Genomic DNA, 18,571 nt, shown 5'->3' with positions numbered 1-18,571 from the left:
TGACCCATGTACCCAACTGGATGCTCAGAGCCGCAGATGGTGAAATGTCGAGGTTGACCAGTTCTCCCAGACTATATCCATATGCCCTCCTTCCTCAGAGGCAGGCATGGGATCCATTTAAGAACATATTTGGTGACACTGAAGAGGAGAATCAAAACCTTCCCCTCCCAAAATACCCTCAGGGACAAACTGACTCTTTTTTTTTATTATTTTATTTTATTTTATTTTATTTTATTTATTTATTTTTATTGGAGTATAATCGCTTTACAATGGTGTGACAAACTGACTCTTCAAACTGAAAGAGCAAGAGCAGCCTCCTTTGGTCTGTGTATTTGTGTCTGTGTCTGCAGCTTGATTCTGAGCTCTGTGGGGCTGTATCTATGGTGGATTCACTTCTGCCCCTCCCCGCATTTCACTCTGGGGTCAGCCCAGCACCATCTGAGCAGAGTGAGTGCTCAGCCACTGCCTGTTAGGTGCAAAAGGTAGGAATGAATAACGATAGCTAGGAGCTTCCCTGGTGGCCCAGTGGTTAAGAATCCGCCTGCCAATGCAAGGGGCACAGGTTCAATCTCTGGTCTGGGAAGATCCCACATGCCGCGGAGCAGTTAAGCCCGTGCACCACAACTACTGAGCCTGCGCTCTAGAGCCCGCCAACCACAACTACTGAGCCCACGTGCCACAACTACTGAAGCCCATATGCCTAGAGCCCGTACTCCACAACAAGAGAAGGTACCGCAATGAAAAGCCCGTGCACCCCAGCAAAGAGTAGCCTCCCCTCACCGCAACTAGAGAAAGCCCGCATGTAGCAACAAAGACCCAATGCAGCCAAAAATAAATAAATAAATTTATGAATAATGATAGCTAGTGCATGTGGTACTTACTCTTTGCCAAACACTTTATATTACACGTACAAAGTAAGTGCTATTATTATCAGGCCCATTTTGCAGGTGAGGGAACTGAAGCACAGAGAGTTTAGATCACACAGCCCATAAGTGGCAGAACCACTTTGCACTGCATGGTCTGATTCAGTTAGCCACGTTCTTAACTGCGTCCATCACTACCCCAATATCTGCATATTATGGGTTGGTAAAAGTGATAGGGCCAATGGAGTACCTTGAGGGCAGAACCAAGGTAGCATCACATTTTGGGTAGCCCAGAGTGTCTCACACTGGTTGGCCGGTGCTCAGGGAACATTTTAGGTGCTAAAGGAAGTGGGTGGGTCATTTGCTGAAATGAAAAGCTGTAGAGAACACACATATGGGTCCAGGAATTAGCCCAAAGTTCTAACTTCAAGACTTGGACTCAAAAACCAGCTCCTGGCCAATCTTTCAGATGATGACAATAAAGACAACTGTCAGATAGACTCAGAGGAGAAATTCTGGAAATTAATTGCCCTTAGGAATCTCATCAGGAAATGAGGTAACCAGTTAATTTGGGGACAAAGAGTAATTCCTGTAGGTATTTACTGTAGGCCATTGGCAACTTGGGAGGTGCATGTGCCATGGCTCCGTCTTTGAGAAGCTCCTAGCAAAATGGGGAGATGCAGGTCCATCTTCTATCCAGATGCCAACTTAGGGTGGCTCATTAGTTGGCCATGGGCGGTCAGTCCCAGCTTGTGGAAGGCAGCTTGTCTTCCGCCATCGTGTGTCAGGCCAGTCGTGACCTGGAGAGGAGCATTCTGGTGAGATGGTTTCTGGATGGAGGAGCCCACTCCCTTTTTGGCTGAGGGACCAGCCCCTGGCTTTGCATTTCTCTGGCACATCACGAATGCCACAGTGAAGGGCACCAGAGGCCAGCTGAACAGCAGGAACAATTGTTCCTACGGGGAGCTGCCACCTCCAGTGCCATGCTCCTGGTGAGCTATGAGCAAGTTCCAAGTAATTAAGGGGATTGGGTTCTGAAGCCACTGTGACCATCATCTTGCACATCCTTGCTGAGAGCTCCTGGCAGGTCCTATCACCTGCCATCTTGGCAGCCAGACTAGCACTGCGGGCTGTTCCTGCCCTGGTGTCCACTCTGGCTGGAGGGAACTGACAAGGGAGGGCACTTGGTGTATTTGGAAGTTCGTGTATATAGGGAGCTAATTACTCTCTTTAGAAATCTGCATTTGCCACCAATCACAGCTTTCGCGGTGCTGGGACTGTCATGGCAACTAAAAGCATATCTGAAAATAAAATGTCACTTTTCTTTTTCATTTCTAGTATAATGGCACAGGAAACTTGTTTTTCCTTTTTAACTTAACATGGTAACTAGAGACTCAAAGAGTATAGGTGTGTGTGCAGCACGTGTGGGTAAGCGGGTGCTGTAGTGTGTGTGAATGTGTGAGTTGTGTGTGTGTGTGTGAGGGTGTGTATGGGTGCTCATGTTGACGGGGGTGGTGTGTGCAGCTGTGTGGCTGTGGGGTGAGTCCTTCTTGTGTGTGTGTTCGAGGTTAGGGGCTGAATTTGGGATTGAGATCACACACAGGCTGTGAGTGTCTGAAGACTGGTCTGGAGAGTGTGTGTGACATGCTGGTGTGTGTGTGTGTGTGTGTGTGTGTGGTGTGTGTGTGTGTGTGTGTGTGAGCGTGTTTGCGCCTGAAGACAAGTAGCGCTGGGGGAGGTGAGTCTGCAGACAAGTGCTAGTGTGTGGATGTGTTACACTCCCGTTTGGTGAGACAAGGCTTCTGGCTTTGGGAAGCTTTCTCTCTATACGGTATCCCTGTGGTTCCAACCTTTGGGAGGTTCCAGCCCAATCACAGGAGATAGAAGCCCTCTTTTCGGGGAGGACCCAACTCTGTGCCTCAAACCTCATAGAACCAGAGATCCTACAGATCAGGAGCACCCAGACACCATCTGGCCCAGCCCTGACCTAGATGATGGGGATTTCTGCTCAAGGTGGAAGGTATACAGCACACAGACAGTTTGTGTGTCTCTCATTCATTCATTCTACTAACTGACACATGTTAGGCATAGGGCTGAGCCTGTCCCCTTTGACCTGGGGTGGGGCTGACACTCAGTGCCTACCACATGTACAGATTTACAACCATGATCACATTTGCACACACCTCTCCAAGGCTTCATGCTTCCTAGGACCATTTTCTGAGCCTCATCTCCTATGGGCTGGCTTCTCCAGGAGGACACTTCCCAGGCATGGAAATGTACCTCTGGTCAGAATCAGGAGGCTGCAAGGGAGGATTTTCCCAGGATGTGAGGTGCAGGGGCTGAGCTGTGAGGGATGGGAGATGGGGATGGATGTTGCTGGGAGAGGCCACTGCCCACTGCCATGTGCAGACCTTCCCACGGGCCAGCTTTCTCAGGCAAGGGCTCGATCCACAGTGTCCAGGGCTCGTTCAGTCCATCACCAGGATTCTTCCAGTTAACTTCTCTGTACTTCACATCTCTGGAGATTCTTTGTTTTATTATTATTTTTTTTAAACTTCAATATGAAACCAAAGAGAAACCAACATCAAGTAAATGTTAGTTCATTAAGTGTTTTATTGATCACTGCTTATTCTCAGGTCATCCCTGCCTGGGCCCAGGTGACACAAATGCATCTGAATGATTCCCTGCCTGGAGCTTTTCTCAGTGCAGTGTTGGGGGGAGAGAGAGAGAGAGAGGCCATGGATGACAGGAGAGGTAGGCACAGATGAGGGGTGCCTTAAGCCAGCCAGGTGCCTTACCCTAAGCAGAGTTGTAAAGGACAATGGAGGTTGACCCGATGTCATGGGTGGGGAGAGAGAGGAAGTCACCACTTGGTGACATCAAGCCCACCCAGAGGCTCCATACACGTGGGAAGCAAGTCTGGACTGGAGTTGGTAAAGGACCATGTAGTCTAGGATGCTCTTTGCTTTGTCTAAGGAAGTTAGGATGACGTTGCCCTGGGATGGCAAGCAGCGTCACAAGCTTAAGAGCTTTGGCAAGAGTCCTCTCCACTAGATGGCTGTGCTAACTTCTCTGCCCCCGCCGCCCCCCCACCCCCAACCCCGGCCACCACATACACTTTTTTTCTGTGGCTCTGTTGGTGTCAACGGCAAGGAAACAAATTCTGCTGGCAAGGCGCTGGGCTTTCTTGCAGGCTGCAAGCACACTGGCACATAGCTTACACCACAGCAAAGCCCACAGGAGCAGGAGTGGAAAAGAACCTGCAAATATGAAGGTCGGTTCCAAAGGCACATTATTGGCTTGTGTGTAATACCCTCTAGTGACATCGAGGCCTTATTAATAACTAAACATCTGTCACAACCGCAATTATATTTCTTGTGCCAGGATTGTGTTTCCACGATTGTCCTGTTTAAATGCGGAAGGGAAGGTGTGAGTTATTGAGGCAACTGACTCTGAGTAGATAACCACCAGCGCTGTGCAGGCAGTAAGTTTCTGTCAACTCCTTGCAGAATCTCAGCGTCTCTGCTGACGTTCCCTTGGTGCACTCACAAATCTCTCTGAGAACATCGCCCTGGACCCCCGATGTGGCTGCCTGAGCAACCTGGAGAGGGGAAGCCTGAGAATGAGGAAAAGGGGGGCAGAGGAGCCCCCGGAGGGGGAGAGGAGCCGCTGAGGACCCGGGCCCCCGACTTCCCCACTTGGCAAGTCTTCTCCCCCAAACCCCCGGAGGAACGAGCTTTCTTGAATGTTTGCTCAGGACTTGATTGTGTTCAGCCCACAGGTAGGGGGTGGCATGGGGGCTGGAAACCTTTGTGCCGAGTGTCTGGGGACAGGACACTCGAGAGGGGTCCCAAGGGGATGCACGTCCCAGCTGGGCCAGAGATTTGACGATCTGTCTTGAGCCTGACAGCTATCCATTGATTTTATCTGAGATGCGTGCAGCGGCAAGGGGATGGGTTTGAAAGCTGACTCTATTAGGGACTGATTAGGTTGGAGGGGGTTGTTAGAAAAAAAAGCAACAGATGCCGTTTATAGTGTGTGTACTCTGTGGTGGCATAGAAGCAGGAGCTCTGCATAGATAATTTCAATTAATCCTCACAATAACCCCATATGTGTGTTATTAACCCCATTTTTTATGGGAGAACAGTTAGACAACCAGTAAACAATGTCACATAGGCCAGATCAAACAGGCAAAGGTCAGCCCAGGACTCCTACCCATGTCTCTGAATCCAAAAACTTGTTCCCAGCCATTGGACTCCCCTGCCTCTCCCCCGATTATGGGTGAGAAGGTCAGCTCAGGGGGAGGGGTTGTATGTGTTCTAAGTCACAGGCTTCTATGGGTTTGATCCTACTCTCTTTCTTTTCCTTGGAGACATTCATGGCTGTAAAAACTCAAGAGGAATTTCAACTCTGGGTGGTTTTGTATAGAAAGAAATTTTGATCTGTGTGAAGCTGACATCAAGGATTTGGTCTGGGTGAGTCCTTTAAATGGGTATGTTCTGCAGTGGTCTCCCCAAGGCTGTTTGGAATGGGATCCCCAGCCCTCTCTGTCACCAGCTCCTAGTGGGGGCCACAAGTGTTTATGGTGGGGACCGTGGGTTCAGGGTTAGGCTTACGGGGGAATGAAGGAAGTGGATATATTTCTGATGACTAGAGCTCCTTATCTTCAGCAATTTCTCTCCAGAGCTGGGGACTGTACAGCAGGGACCAGCACAGGATGCTGTAAGACTCTATCCAGAACCTTCTCCAATACAACTCATTGTTTGGGAAGTCAAGGTGGGAGCTGATGGGACCTTTGGCCAAGGGTGTGCTGACCTGCAGGGTGAGCCATTCTCATCGACTCTGAGGGAAGGTCTGGAAGAGGGCAACGTGAAGCTGAAATGACATATGCTGAAGGCAGCCTCAGAGGGAGGTTCTGCTCAGGAAAGCTGGTCAGGGGTCAGAGGACGACCTGGCCTGGGCCTCCCCAGCCCGGAGAGGAGCCCCAGCCGGAGGCATGGTCCAGCCCAAGGATGAAATCCCTGTTTGATTTATTCTCAGTCTGGAATAAGTGATAGCATCCTGGGCACTTGCCCTGGGAGGGAAGGAGGGAAGGACTGGGGCAGAGAAATGGTTCTGCATGTCCTGTGGGGTCTGTGGCAAATGACAGATGTGGCTGATGCTACAGAGGATAAGGAGAGTAGCCCACCTTAGTGGGTGAGAAGATATCATGCAGCAAACAGAAAAAGAAGTCCAGTGGAGTCAGAAACCCTTTTTTACTCAACATACTCCCACATTAAAAAATATTTCCCTATTTGTTCCTGTGACTTTGGGATTTAGAGTTTTGGGGCCAGAACTGTGATGAGCATGAGTTAGACAGTTTAGTTTCCCTCATTTCTGGGGACAGCAGTAGCCCAAGAGGAATGAATCTGCTTCTCCCAAGCCATCAGCTTCTCCGTGGGGGAGAGCATGAACTCCTCTTGGACCCCAAGGCTGAGGGTCTCTAGGCTCCTGGCTTGTTCTCATCACACATTCACAGTCATACCCACACACCAACAGACATAACACTTTTGCTTACTCCTTCCTTGGGGGCAGACACACACATTTCTCAAAGATTTCTTCGTGCAGTGCACAGAGAGAGACAGTTAAAAGGAGGAGGGGTGAGATGGGGCCAAGGAATGAAGTTCCATGGTCACCGTCTCTGCACCAGGGCTTGGATGTGGAGGGGAAAGGGAAAAGAGCCCACCTGGAACATGTTTTGTGTAACTTTCCATCAGTGAAGTCTCGCAGAATAGAGAAGGTTGCATCCCTGTCCTCCAGTTCCTTGGCTGGGAGCCTCCTTCAGATAAAACACGGGTGTTGAGTACTGGGACTAGTTTACAGAGCATCAGGGGCCTCAGTCCTGAAACACTCTGGGTCCAGGTGGTTATACCTGGTATGGGCAAGGTGGGCAAAATTATAAAGTCAGGAGGAGTCTCCTGCACGTGTCCCATCTTCCTGCCCCAGATCATTTTCCCATCTCCTGGTACCAATTTGGTTCCTAGTAACAGAAGTCCAGTAGAAGTCTCCTAAGTGAAAAGAGAAACATCTAACATTGTAACACAAGATCCCAGGCACTGGTGGAGGGTGGGAGAAGGTATGTCAGAAAATCCAAAGCCTCAGGGAAGTGAAAAACCCAAGAAAGCTGTTTCTTTCTGCCTGTCTATATGTCTCTCTGGTTTCTCTGTCCATATATAATAAAAATTATCGCTGTCAAGTTGCTGCCAATTTGGCAGTCAGCCTCCACTGGGAATTAATATGGTCCTAATTCCAAAATCCCTGGGGAACAGGCTCATAGCTGCCCACTCCTGATCAAATCAAGTGACCAGGGGATGAGGGCAGAGAGTGTGAACATGGTTGCTTTTGCTATAAATATGTGGGTGGAAACGGTGGAGAGACAATGAGAAGTGGGGCAGCTCCTCACCCCAGTTCCTTCAGATATTGGTTTCGTATTCCATTCTTGAAGGTGGTCAGCTACTCACGAGGTGCAGGTAAGGTGCTTGTTATTCACTCTCTAAGTTGGAGCCTTTCAAAGAAGGTGGTCCCCAGGAGATGCAGAGGAGTGAACTATCACGGGTGGGACAAAAGCAGTGGGGTAGATGAAGCTGGTGGGGGCACCGCAGTGGCCTGTGGAGAGAGACCTCATGCAGAGGCAGGGACTGGAGAGGTAGGACCCTCTAGCCTCCTCCCAGCCCATTCTCCTGCCTGTCAGTCTGGAAGATTACAGAATTCCCCAGAATGTCTATTCCTATGTCTTTGCCAAGGTGTGGCCAGGCTTTCTCTTGATGGATCTGGAGATGGCCTGTAGCTGGGGACCTTCCTTCTCTTCTACTCTGAAGAGTCTTGCAAGATCCCATAGCAGTGGAGCCCTGCTTCTCTCGGGCCCACCATGGTGCTGACTCCTTGGGCTGGAGGCTTGAAAGGATGCCCTTCCCATTTTGTCCAGACTCTGAGACCTGGAGCTCTTTGACCAGGTCTGGAGCTGACTCATGAATGGTCAGTAGGCCCAGGAGACCAACTGGAAGAGAGTCACCAAGGATAGAGAGATACCCAGGTAGCTTCAGCAAACCACAGCTAGTAAACAACCCCACTACCATGGTGCTGCTCCAACCCAGCCCAAAGGAAGCTTTTCTAATATGGGGAGAAATGGATGTGCACTATTGATACCTGAGCTAAAAATAGCCCATGTTCCAAACAAAGTGTTTTTTAGTACTTTGACATGAAAACGTGTAGACAAAGCAAGGATTTAGAATGCATGACTCATTAAATTGCTGACTCTGAAAGCAATGGTAATTCAAAGGGAATTTTTCTCTCCCTATTACCCCCTCCCACCCCTGCTCTGAATAGCTTATAAAGAGAGTTTCTTCATAAACAGGACCCATAAACTCCTCCATGATTTAAGGTCCTGAGCAGTGAGAGGCAGAATGAACTCAAGTTTTATTGCCTGGTTACTAAGTTGCCTTCCCTAGTTAGGTTGGAATCATCAACCAGGGTCCCCCCCTGATCTGCCCATCCTAATTTCTCCTCCTCGTGTCCCTAACAGGTGTCCAGGGGATTCCATGGCCCCACCACGGCCACTGCTTCTCCCTCCCCACAATGCCCAGCTCTGTTGGACCCCAGCAGCATTCATGTCACCAGCCCTAATGAGGATGTTTCATCACCGAGCATTAGCTCTGCGGGCTACATCCTCAGAGAGAGCACACACCATATGGTTCTGTAGAAGGAAGCAGCAGTGGGCATCTCCGTCAACTCACTGGGAGCCTCGGGTTCTTTCTCGGGTTGAATGCAAGGGTTGGGTCTCATCAGTGATGTTCAGTTTTGTTTTGTTTTGTTTTCTCACAAAACCCTTCCAAAATATGTCTTCTGGGGAATCCCAGTATGTAAGGCAAAAAAAAAGAGAAGACCCATTCTGGTTGGAGCAAGGTTTGTGTGTGTTTGGGAGAATGGGGAGGTACTTCAGGGCCCCTGAGATGAACAGTGAGACCTTTCACTTGGAGAGACTATTGGTCAACCTTCATAGCATGGTTCCTAGAAAGTTGTGTAAAAATCTCACCTCTGACCTCTCCTTGTTGTCATCACCTGTTTTCCTTCCAATCACTCCCGTGCTCCTTGAATATCTTAGTGCTTGTTCTGTCTCACATCTGCCCAGAGTCCTGATGTCACGTGAGGAAGCTAAAACTGTGTGGATGACAAGGCAACATTTCCACCTCATGTTCCTTCAGATTCAACTCACAGAACTCACACTGCAATACTCCCCTCTTTAACAACCTCCTTGATGGTGTTTACCACTGTTCTTCCTATTTCAGGATGTAGAGCATACTGAGAGAAAATCTTACATGGATATGGGACATGGGTAGGTGATACTCATAGCCTTCAACTCCAGCCGGTCTTCAGTGGGACTCAGAGGTTCTTCTAGCGACCAGGTCTCCTCCCCATGTTCCACCATGACTTCACCCACTACCGACTCATCTAAGAATGGTGCTACTTGCTCATTCCCAAATAAAACAAAGGCCCCAGGAGGAAACTTCTCAACTTCCTGAGCACCTGTCTCTTACCTTTTCTGCATCCAAGTTCATCTTTGCCCCTCCCTGCCCATCATGGTGGAGGAGGATGCCTTTCACCAGGTCAAGGACCACCTGCCACCTGTGCCCAGGCATCTGTTCCCTGCCACCCTCTCTACAGGGACCTTATTCCATCAATTGTACCTCCTCGGTTATTCTTCAGCCTCTTTCTTCTTCCCCTAAGCATAAACATTCGTTCTGATGTCACTTAACTTAAAAAAAAAAAGACTGATATGAACTTTAAAAAAAATGTTCTTCAAACTTCTTGAAAAAATTGCCTACACTTTTTCTCTTTCTCCACCTTTCGTTTACTTCTCAGCCTTCACTTGCTGTGATCTGGCCTCTGCCCCCATCAGTCCACCGATCCTGTTCTGGCTGGAACAAGGGATAGTGTTAGAGCAGGAGGACCAATGCCAAGGAGTGAGCAGTTCAAAATTTAGCTCATCATCAAAATTTATCTGGTGAGTTTACAAAATCTATACGTTTGTGGGCTCTACCTACTAAACCAGGAGATTTTCAACTAGGACTTGGAAATCTGCTGACCCCAATTTCCTTCTCCCTGGGACCTTCACCAACAGCCCAGCAGGTCCCCAGAAGAATTGGGAGGGTCTCTGCTGAAACAATGTCACATCAGCGAGTGTACTTTGCCCTCTCTTGTTATGATGGCCAACTCTTTTCCCTTTCCCTTTCTCTATCAGTTCCAGCCATCCAACTTGAATTTCAAATGATCTTAGCTAAGAAACTTTTAATCACTCCTTCATTCTCCTGGAGATTGACCGTATCTCTTGGAAATCTTCCTTTCAGGACCTATTTACTTCCTTTGTGATTCTTCTAATACAACATGTTCCAAAGTGATGATCCTCAGAACATCAATGTTAATAAATATTCCTCTAAAATTGCTTCATGGTTGGTAAAATTCAGGTGATGCTCCATACTATACCTACCTGTTAGAGAATATCAATGCATATTAAAATCTTAGTGATGTCGTACAGCAAAGAAAATGGTTTATCTTGGCTTAGCTCAGCTTTTCCAAACACACTTTGAGCCTGGAACACTGGATATGAGTAAATATGTGTGTATGTGTGTGTGTAAAAGCCAAGAAATCACCTGCTAAGTGTTTATTTCCTCTCCCTAGGACACGCCTAGTTCTATGCAAATGATACATAACTGATATACCCTGAGCCCAGGGAATGCTAGCACCCGTATTCAACCAAACACCATTAATTGGTGTGCCAGGATTTGTGCTGTGTGTTGGGAATTCAGAGATAAATAATCCCTTTCCTCTTACAGTTTATAGGCTCATGGAAATGATGGATTAAATACTCACCATAGAGTTTATGTGTTAGGATAAATTCATGCACAGGGTGTGCCTTGGAACATGTCACACACGCACACACACACACACCAGGCAGTTGTACAGCTCCAGGGCACACCATTCAATTATAAAACAAGAATACAATGTGAATGCCACCCCCATGAAGTTGTGCAGTACACCTAGAATAAATAAACCTATATCCACCTAAATATTCATAGTTTGTTCTCACTGATGCGGTCATATTACCCTGCAAGATTTTTTTCACTCAACAATTTATTACCAACATCCTTTTCTGTTGTACTCTGAATGATTTCACCAGTCCCCTCTTGATGGCTGTTTAGGCTGCTCTGTTTTGGGTCTCACAAGCAGTGCTGCAATGAGCATCTCTATCTATTTGTCCTTATGAACTTGTGCAAGTATATCTAAATATAAATTTTCTAGAAGTGAAATTTCTGGGTCAGAAAGTATACACTTCTTTTTTTTTCCTTTTGCTAGATTTGCCAAATTGCTCTCCAGAATTAGGAACCAATTTACCTAAGGGAAGGGCTTCTGAGGACAGGGGACACTGGAGTGGAGGGGAAGGAGGCAAGAGAGGAGAAGGGCTTGAAGGTGATAATTAATGGAGCAGTGTCTCTTAGGAAGCCAGGGGGCATGGGATCAAGAACACAGTCTCCACGAAGAAAAAATTCTACACGCACAGCCAAATTGTAAATTCTGGACTCCATAGAAAATGTTACAAATGATCTTAGCTGAGAAATTCTGATCACTCTTGCACCCTCCTGGAGATTCTCTAACTCAAGTCTCTTCAAAATCCTCCTTTCAGCCAGGATCCATTATTTCCTGCATGATTCTTCTAAGAAAACATACCACATTAAAAAAAAATTAATTTCTATTTTATATTGGAGTATAGTTGATTTACAATGTTGTGTTAGTTTCAGGTATACAGCTAAGTGATTCAGTTATACATATACATATATCCGTTCTTTTTCAGATTCTTTTCCCATAATATTATGGGTTAATGCAGAATATTGAGTAGAGTTCCCTGTGTTGTACAGTAGGTCCTTGCTGATTATCTATTTTATATACAGTTGTATATGTTAATCCCAAACTCCTAATTTATCCCTCCCGCCTCACGTTTCCCCTTTAGTAACCATAAGTTTGTTTTCAAAGTCTGTGAGTCTGTTTCTGTTCTGTAAATAAGTTCATTTGTATCCTTTTTTAAAAAAAGATTCCACATATAAGTGATAGCATATGTTATTTGTCTTTGTCTGGTTTACTTCACCTAGTATGATCGTATCTAGGTCCATCCATGTTGCTGCAAATGGCATTATTTTATTATTTTATGTGAAACATGCCACAAATTGATGGTTAATATTGTTATTAATAAGTATTCCTCTAAAAGTGCTCCATGGTCAGTAACCCAGTTCGCCCCTAGGAACCTGATTTCTTTGGAAGAGCTTTGGATATTAGGATGCTATATGCCTATCTTCCTGGCGTTTGTATGGGGGATGCAGCAATGGACCAGAGCATGTCCGGCATCGTAGGATAAACAGGGTACACGTTCATGCGATGTACTTTTCACCTCATGGCAGGTCATCTAAGACAGCTTAATATTAAAACAAAGCTTGGTATGTTCTGGTGCAAGATACTAGTTTTTAAGACAAAAATCTTGGGCTTCAAAACTGGGTCCTTGCTTGCAGTGGGATGTTTTGGGCTATGACCCCATCATTCTCTATCATCAGAAGCCCTTTTATGGAAAAATTGAGAATACCTGGGCCAGACCAAATTCATGTAGCATACTCCCTGTGTTTGTATCAAATTTTAATTTGAGCATTTTGCTCCTATCTGGAAAGTGGGGCAGGGGGAGGGGGGAGACAGTGAAATCCATGCCCTGACAGACTTGCTATCAGCAGAGGACTGTAGAAAACAGCACTTTCCCTCAGGGTTCAGTCAGTCCTCCCTATCGTAGAGCTCAAAGGGGACTGGAGGGACACAGAGGCCCCGCAGGCCTGTCCCACCAGATGTCCCTTCCCCAGTCTCTCCCATCGGAGCCACATCCAGCTCTCTACCCATGGTCCACATGTGGCCATTTGCAGGAACCTTTTCCCCCTGGACCTCTTGGTTCTTCTTAGTCCAGCTACTACTGCTTTGCAATAAACCACCCCAAACTCAATGCCATAAACCGAAAAACATCTTATGCTCTTGGAATCTCTGGGTCAGGAGTTCAGTGGGGATGGCTTATCTCTGCTCTGTGATGTCCGGTGCCTCTATTGGAAAGACTCGATGGCCAGGGGCTGGAATTGTTTGGTGACTCATATGTTTGGTGCCTGAGCTGGGCTGGCTGAAGGAGCAGCTCAGCTGGGAGCATCTACATATGACTTCTTCACATGGCTTGTCCTCCTCCCAGCATGGCCTCTGGCTTCTAAGACAAGCATCTAGGGATGAGTCTTCCAAGAGCACCAGCTGGGGCCTGGTTGGCCTTTTATGACTTGGCCTTGTAAGCATCCCTTCTGGCATATTCTGGCAGTCAAAGCAGTCCAGATCCTCCTAGATTCAGGGGGTAGAGGCATAGAGAGCACATATCAGTGGCGAGGAGATTCAATTTGGGGACCACATTGTAAAATGCCCACAGTTTTCCTTCATGGACCCTGGATCGTTATGCTACCTGGTCCCAGTGATGTACCTCTTTCAGCATCTTCTGGATTCCTGCCAGGTGGCATGCAAGAATAAGAATCTGTGTGGCGGGGAGTCAAGATACCCACAATCCTATGGATAACTCAGAACATTATTATGTTAGAAAAGTGTTTGTCAGTCTTTAAATTATCCTAACCTGGTGTGTGCCAGACTCCAGAAGGAGAAAGGACAGGGCAGAAAGAGCCACGTTGGCAAATACAGGAAGTTTCGCCCCACGGGCAGAGACATTAACCAGGACAGGATTTCAGGGAAATCGATAAAATATGTTCCAGGAGAGAGAGTAGCCAGCCCATGTCATGATACAAGTGGTCCATTCCACAACTCTAGGGGTCACTCAGAGCGTAATTAATCGGGCCCTGGTCACACAGAGTTTTGATGGGACTTACTTAAAGAAAAGGAGTAGCTGGTACCACTGTGCTGCTGTTGGCCAAATATCTGTCTCATTCCCTTAGAAGGGTCATCTCTTCATATTATATTTGGGGGAAACAGGTGGGCCTTCAGTATGTACGGGAGTCAATCCACCTGTAGCTGATTCTGGTTACCTGCCCCCATCTAAGGGCTTAGCACCATCTCAGCCCCATTGCTGCTTCCCTTCCGGTCCACACCTGGGACTCTGGGGCCTCCGTGTTTTCTCAGTAAGCAGCAGCTACCAAGTCATCAGCCCTTGGAGGGGTGGTGCTGGTGCAAGGGTGCGATTTCCTTTGCCTTCTCTCAATTCCCCACTGGGCCATCATCACACAGCAGGTGGATATAAATCACAGATTTCACTGAAGGCTTGGGAATAACCAGAGTAGGGAAAATTTACCATCTACAAAGAAATCTTCATAGAGTCAGAAAAAATAATTTCAATGTAGGGAAAAATTACCATCTACAAAGAAATCTTCTTAGAGTTGGAAAAAATAAAAGTATATTTAGAGGGGCTTTTCATGCGTGCATCCCTTTGGCAGTCTGGTGAAGCCTGTGAATTATGTTTTTAAAAGCATGAAATAGAATAATCGAGGGAACAGTATAGGAAATCAATTATTTTTAAGTACAGTGTCACAATTATTAGACAAAACAAATGTGTGATGTAATAATACTTGCGCTTCCTTGTTGGTGCATTAAATAATAAGATCTGACAGCGGGTGTAATAGCAATCATAATTTTGAAATACTGTAGTCGTAAGTATAAACAACGTGGGGAGATAATTCTGACAACTGTAACGTGGTAGGAAAGCATTAGCGGTGGGATTCCCTGGTGGCGCAGTGGTTGAGAGTCCGCCTGCCGATGCAGGGGACACGGGTTCGTGCCCCGGTCCGGGAAGATCCCACATGCTGCGGAGCGGCTGGGCCCATGAGCCATGGCCGCTGAGCCTGCGCGTCCGGAGCCTGTGCTCTGCAATGGGAGAGGCCACAGCAGTGAGAGGCCCGCGTACCGCAAAAAAAAAAAAAAAAAAAAAAAAAAAAAAGAATAACATTGTGGCAAATATTACATGGGTGCATTTTTTTTTTTTTTTTTTTTCTTTTTGCGGTATGTGGGCCTCTCACTGTTGTGGCCTCTCCCGTTGCAGAGCACAGGCTCCGGATGCGCAGGCCCAGCGGCCATGGCTCACGGGCCCAGCCGCTCCGCGGCATATGGGATCCTCCCAGACCGGGGCACGAACCCGTATCCCCTGCATCGGCAGGCGGACTCTTAACCACTTGCGCCACCAGGGAGGCCCCTACATGGGTGCATGTTAATATGAAGGCTGAGGCTAAGTCAAGAGCCTTCTTACCCCAGGGCAGGATGACAGGTGTTTGATTTCTTGGGGAGGCAATGGGCTTCCAAGCCAGACTTCACGGGCAGAGAAATCTTGCAAGGTTAAAGTTCATCGGGAAGACTCAGACCTTTGGATTCCTCTCCTAGTGTGAAGAAGGTGTCTCTGACCACCTTTCAGGCTTAACGGTGAGGCTGGAGACGGGAAGAAGGAGCAGATGACACAGGAGAAGTAAAGGAAACTTTTTATTTTCTGGTTAGAGGTTGGAGGGAGGAGGAGAAATGAGAAAGAGGCAGGAGAGCTAAGGGATGTGCTGCTTCCATTTCCCTCTCGGCGCCCAGGGGCTGCATGAGGTCAGCACTACGGACAGAGGCTCTGGTCTCAGCCCTCCATGGGGACCTTGGGAGCCCACCACATAAGGGCATCTGCCCCAAGACGTCACCTCTGGTCTGGTTCAGTGTGTGGAGAGTGGAACAGGGTAGCTGTGGGGCAGAGACACTGAATGAAGAGGCGGCTGGTCTGCCACAGAGGCAAGGCCAAGGTGTCCCCAGAACAGAGGATGGGTGTAGACTCCTGGGCCAGACTTGGATGGAGGGTAAAGCAGAGACCCAGGGATGTCAGCCACACAGAGCTGAGAGGAGGCCAAACAGGAAGGGCAGATACCAGGACTCCTGGGAGCATTGCACCAACTACAAGAAGGACCCCCAATCCGCCAGTTCTAAACTTCAGGTTTGGAGGCCAGCAGGATACCTCTGACTGTGTGACAAGACACATCACCTATGGGAGGCAATATGAGAGACTACATGTTTTTTTAAAAATAAATTTTATTTGGGGGGAACACTTTTAGATTTACAGAAAAATTGAGACAATAATTGAGTTCCCATATACCTAACACTCAGGTTCCTCCCATTCGCATTTCACACAAATATGGTATGTGTGTTACAATTAATGAATCAATATTGATACAGTATTATAACTAAGGTCCATACTTTGTTCACGTTTCCTTAGGTTTTATCTCATGTCCTTTCTCTGTTCCGGGATCTCATCCAGGATATGACATTACATTTAGTTGTCACGTCTCTTCGGGCTCCTCTTGGCTGTGACAGTTTCTCAGGCTTTTCTTGTTTTTGACGACTTTGATAGTTCTGAGGGGTATTGGTCAGGTATTTTGTAGAATGTTCTTCAGTTGGGACAATAAAAAGATCAATGGTTGCTAGGAGTTTGTGGGGAGAGGGGAGATGAATACTCAAGAGTACAGAAGTTTTTATGAGCAACGAAAATACTTTGTATGATGTTATAATGATGGATATATGTCATTATACTTTTGTCCAAATCCATAGAATGTACAATACTATTCACTTCATTAAAGTGAACCCTAAGATGAACTGGGGACTTTGGTGCTTATGATGTGTCAGTGCAGTTCATCCTTGGTTTTAAAAAAAAGTCTTAAAAAAAAAAAGAACACTCAGGGTAGACGTTTTTGGCAAAACTTTTGTTTCATTTTTATATAAGTATACATATTACGTATGTGTGTGTGTTTGTTGGATTGTGATGTAAAATGTACTTTTTAGATCAAAAAAGTTTGCAGGCCACTGTAGTTAAATTATACTGGCAAATAAAAACACAAATTAATCTAAAAAAAATGAATGTCCCTCAATTGGGATTTGTCTGCTGCTTTTCTCATGATTAGGCTGGGGTTATGGGATTGGGGAGGAAGACGACAAAAGTCAAGTGCCATTTTCATCACATCATACCAAGGGTGCATAATATCAACATGTCTAATCAATGTTGATATTGACCCTGATCACCTGGCTGAGGTGTGTTTGTCAGGATTCTTCACTCCAAAGTTACTAATTTTTCCCTTTTCCATACTGTACTCTTTGGAAGGAAATTGCCATACACAGGCTACACAAGAAATGAGGAGTTATGCTCCATCTCCATGAAGGCAGAGTATCTACATTAATTATTTGGAATTATTCTGTACAGGAGATTTTGTCTCTTTTTCCCCATTTATTTATTTATGCAATCATGCATTTATTTAGTATGGACTCATGGGTATTTATGTCATATTTTAGGTAAAGATGCAATACAACTTTCTTTTGTTGCTCAAATGGTTGTAACCTTAGCCACTGGGAGCTCTTGGCTCCTGTGTGTTGAACACTTTCTTACTTCCTTACACTACAGGATGCTCCAGGCTCATCTTGTGTATTTCCTGACCCAGTTTCCTGGCCTGGTTTCTTTTATTAGAGAATGGTGTTAGAAACCAAGGTCTGAGCCCTAGGCATGCTTGTTGCTACTGAAGCATTGTTGCTTCTAGGCCCTCTCAGCTAACAGAGCAAGAAAAAAATATATGTAGGTATTAACCTATGTATATACACTTATCTATACATATTTCTATATGTAACATATGTAGCTATATCAAGCTAAATATAGCTCTATACTGATGTCTCCAACGCTGCTCCATTACCACATGGATCCTTCTACCAGCCTCCCCTTTCTTACCTGTAAACTCCCACTCCAACAGAAAGAAATCTAGCTCCTATCATCCACCATCCATTTACTTAATTGTTTAACTGTGCTAACATATATAGCAGTATCAGAACTGTTAACATGTACACCTGTGGGAAACAACTTTATCAACTAACATACTTTATAGCACCTTTGCCTTTAGTTTTCCAAATTCCACTCATTTCCAAAGTTACTTATGTCAGCACTCCTCCCTTCAGTGAGGTTGCTTCATACATGTGTAATACAAATTGATTTGTCACATTCTGCGTTCCATCCTGGATATCTACTGACCTCCTGATTTCTTAACGTTGCATACATTAAGGTTCACTCTTTGTGCTGAAGTGATTTTGACAAGTGCATATTGTCATGTATCCACAATGACAGTATCATACAGAATAGTTTTGCTGCCCTAAAAATACCCTAAGCTTCACCTAGTCAGTCTTCCTCCTTGATTTCTGAACCTCTGCAACCACTGATCTTTTCTATCTCTACAGTTTTGCCTGTCCAGAATGCCAAATAATTGGAACCATACAGTATGTAGCCTTTTTAGATTTGCTCCTTTCATTTACAAATATCCATTTAAGATCCATCTATGTCTTTTTGTGGCTTGGTATCTCATTTCTTTTTATTGCTGAATAAGATTCCATTTTATAGATGCACCACAGTTTATTCACCTATTGAAGGGCATCTTGGTTGCTTCTAATGCTTTCTTTGGTGATTATGAATAAAGCTGCTATAAATCTAAATATTATATATTTACATTTGTACATATAAATATATTTACAAGTAAATATAATGCTATAAAACAGCATGCAGATTTTTTGTGGACATAAGATTTCAAATTAGTTGGCTAAATACCTAGGAGCATGATTGCTGT

At 46.0% G+C, this 18,571-nt stretch overlaps 1 protein-coding gene across 1 annotated transcript in view; it reads left to right on the top strand.

Moving 5' to 3' along the window:
- The first annotated feature begins 4,445 nt into the window (after positions 1-4,445).
- Positions 4,446-18,571, top strand: part of CALN1 (calneuron 1) — a 445,907-nt gene continuing 431,781 nt past the window's right edge. Inside the window, exon 1 of the mRNA XM_060079033.1 lies at positions 4,446-4,568. Coding sequence (XP_059935016.1) covers positions 4,446-4,568 — 123 coding nt within the window. The remainder of the gene's footprint in view (positions 4,569-18,571) is intronic.

This window comes from Mesoplodon densirostris, chromosome 16 (genome assembly GCF_025265405.1).
Source record: "Mesoplodon densirostris isolate mMesDen1 chromosome 16, mMesDen1 primary haplotype, whole genome shotgun sequence".
In the NCBI taxonomy this organism is placed as follows: Eukaryota; Metazoa; Chordata; class Mammalia; order Artiodactyla; family Ziphiidae; genus Mesoplodon; species Mesoplodon densirostris.
Note: the sequence above shows the minus strand (reverse complement) of the source record. Positions and strands in the feature narration are given on the sequence as shown.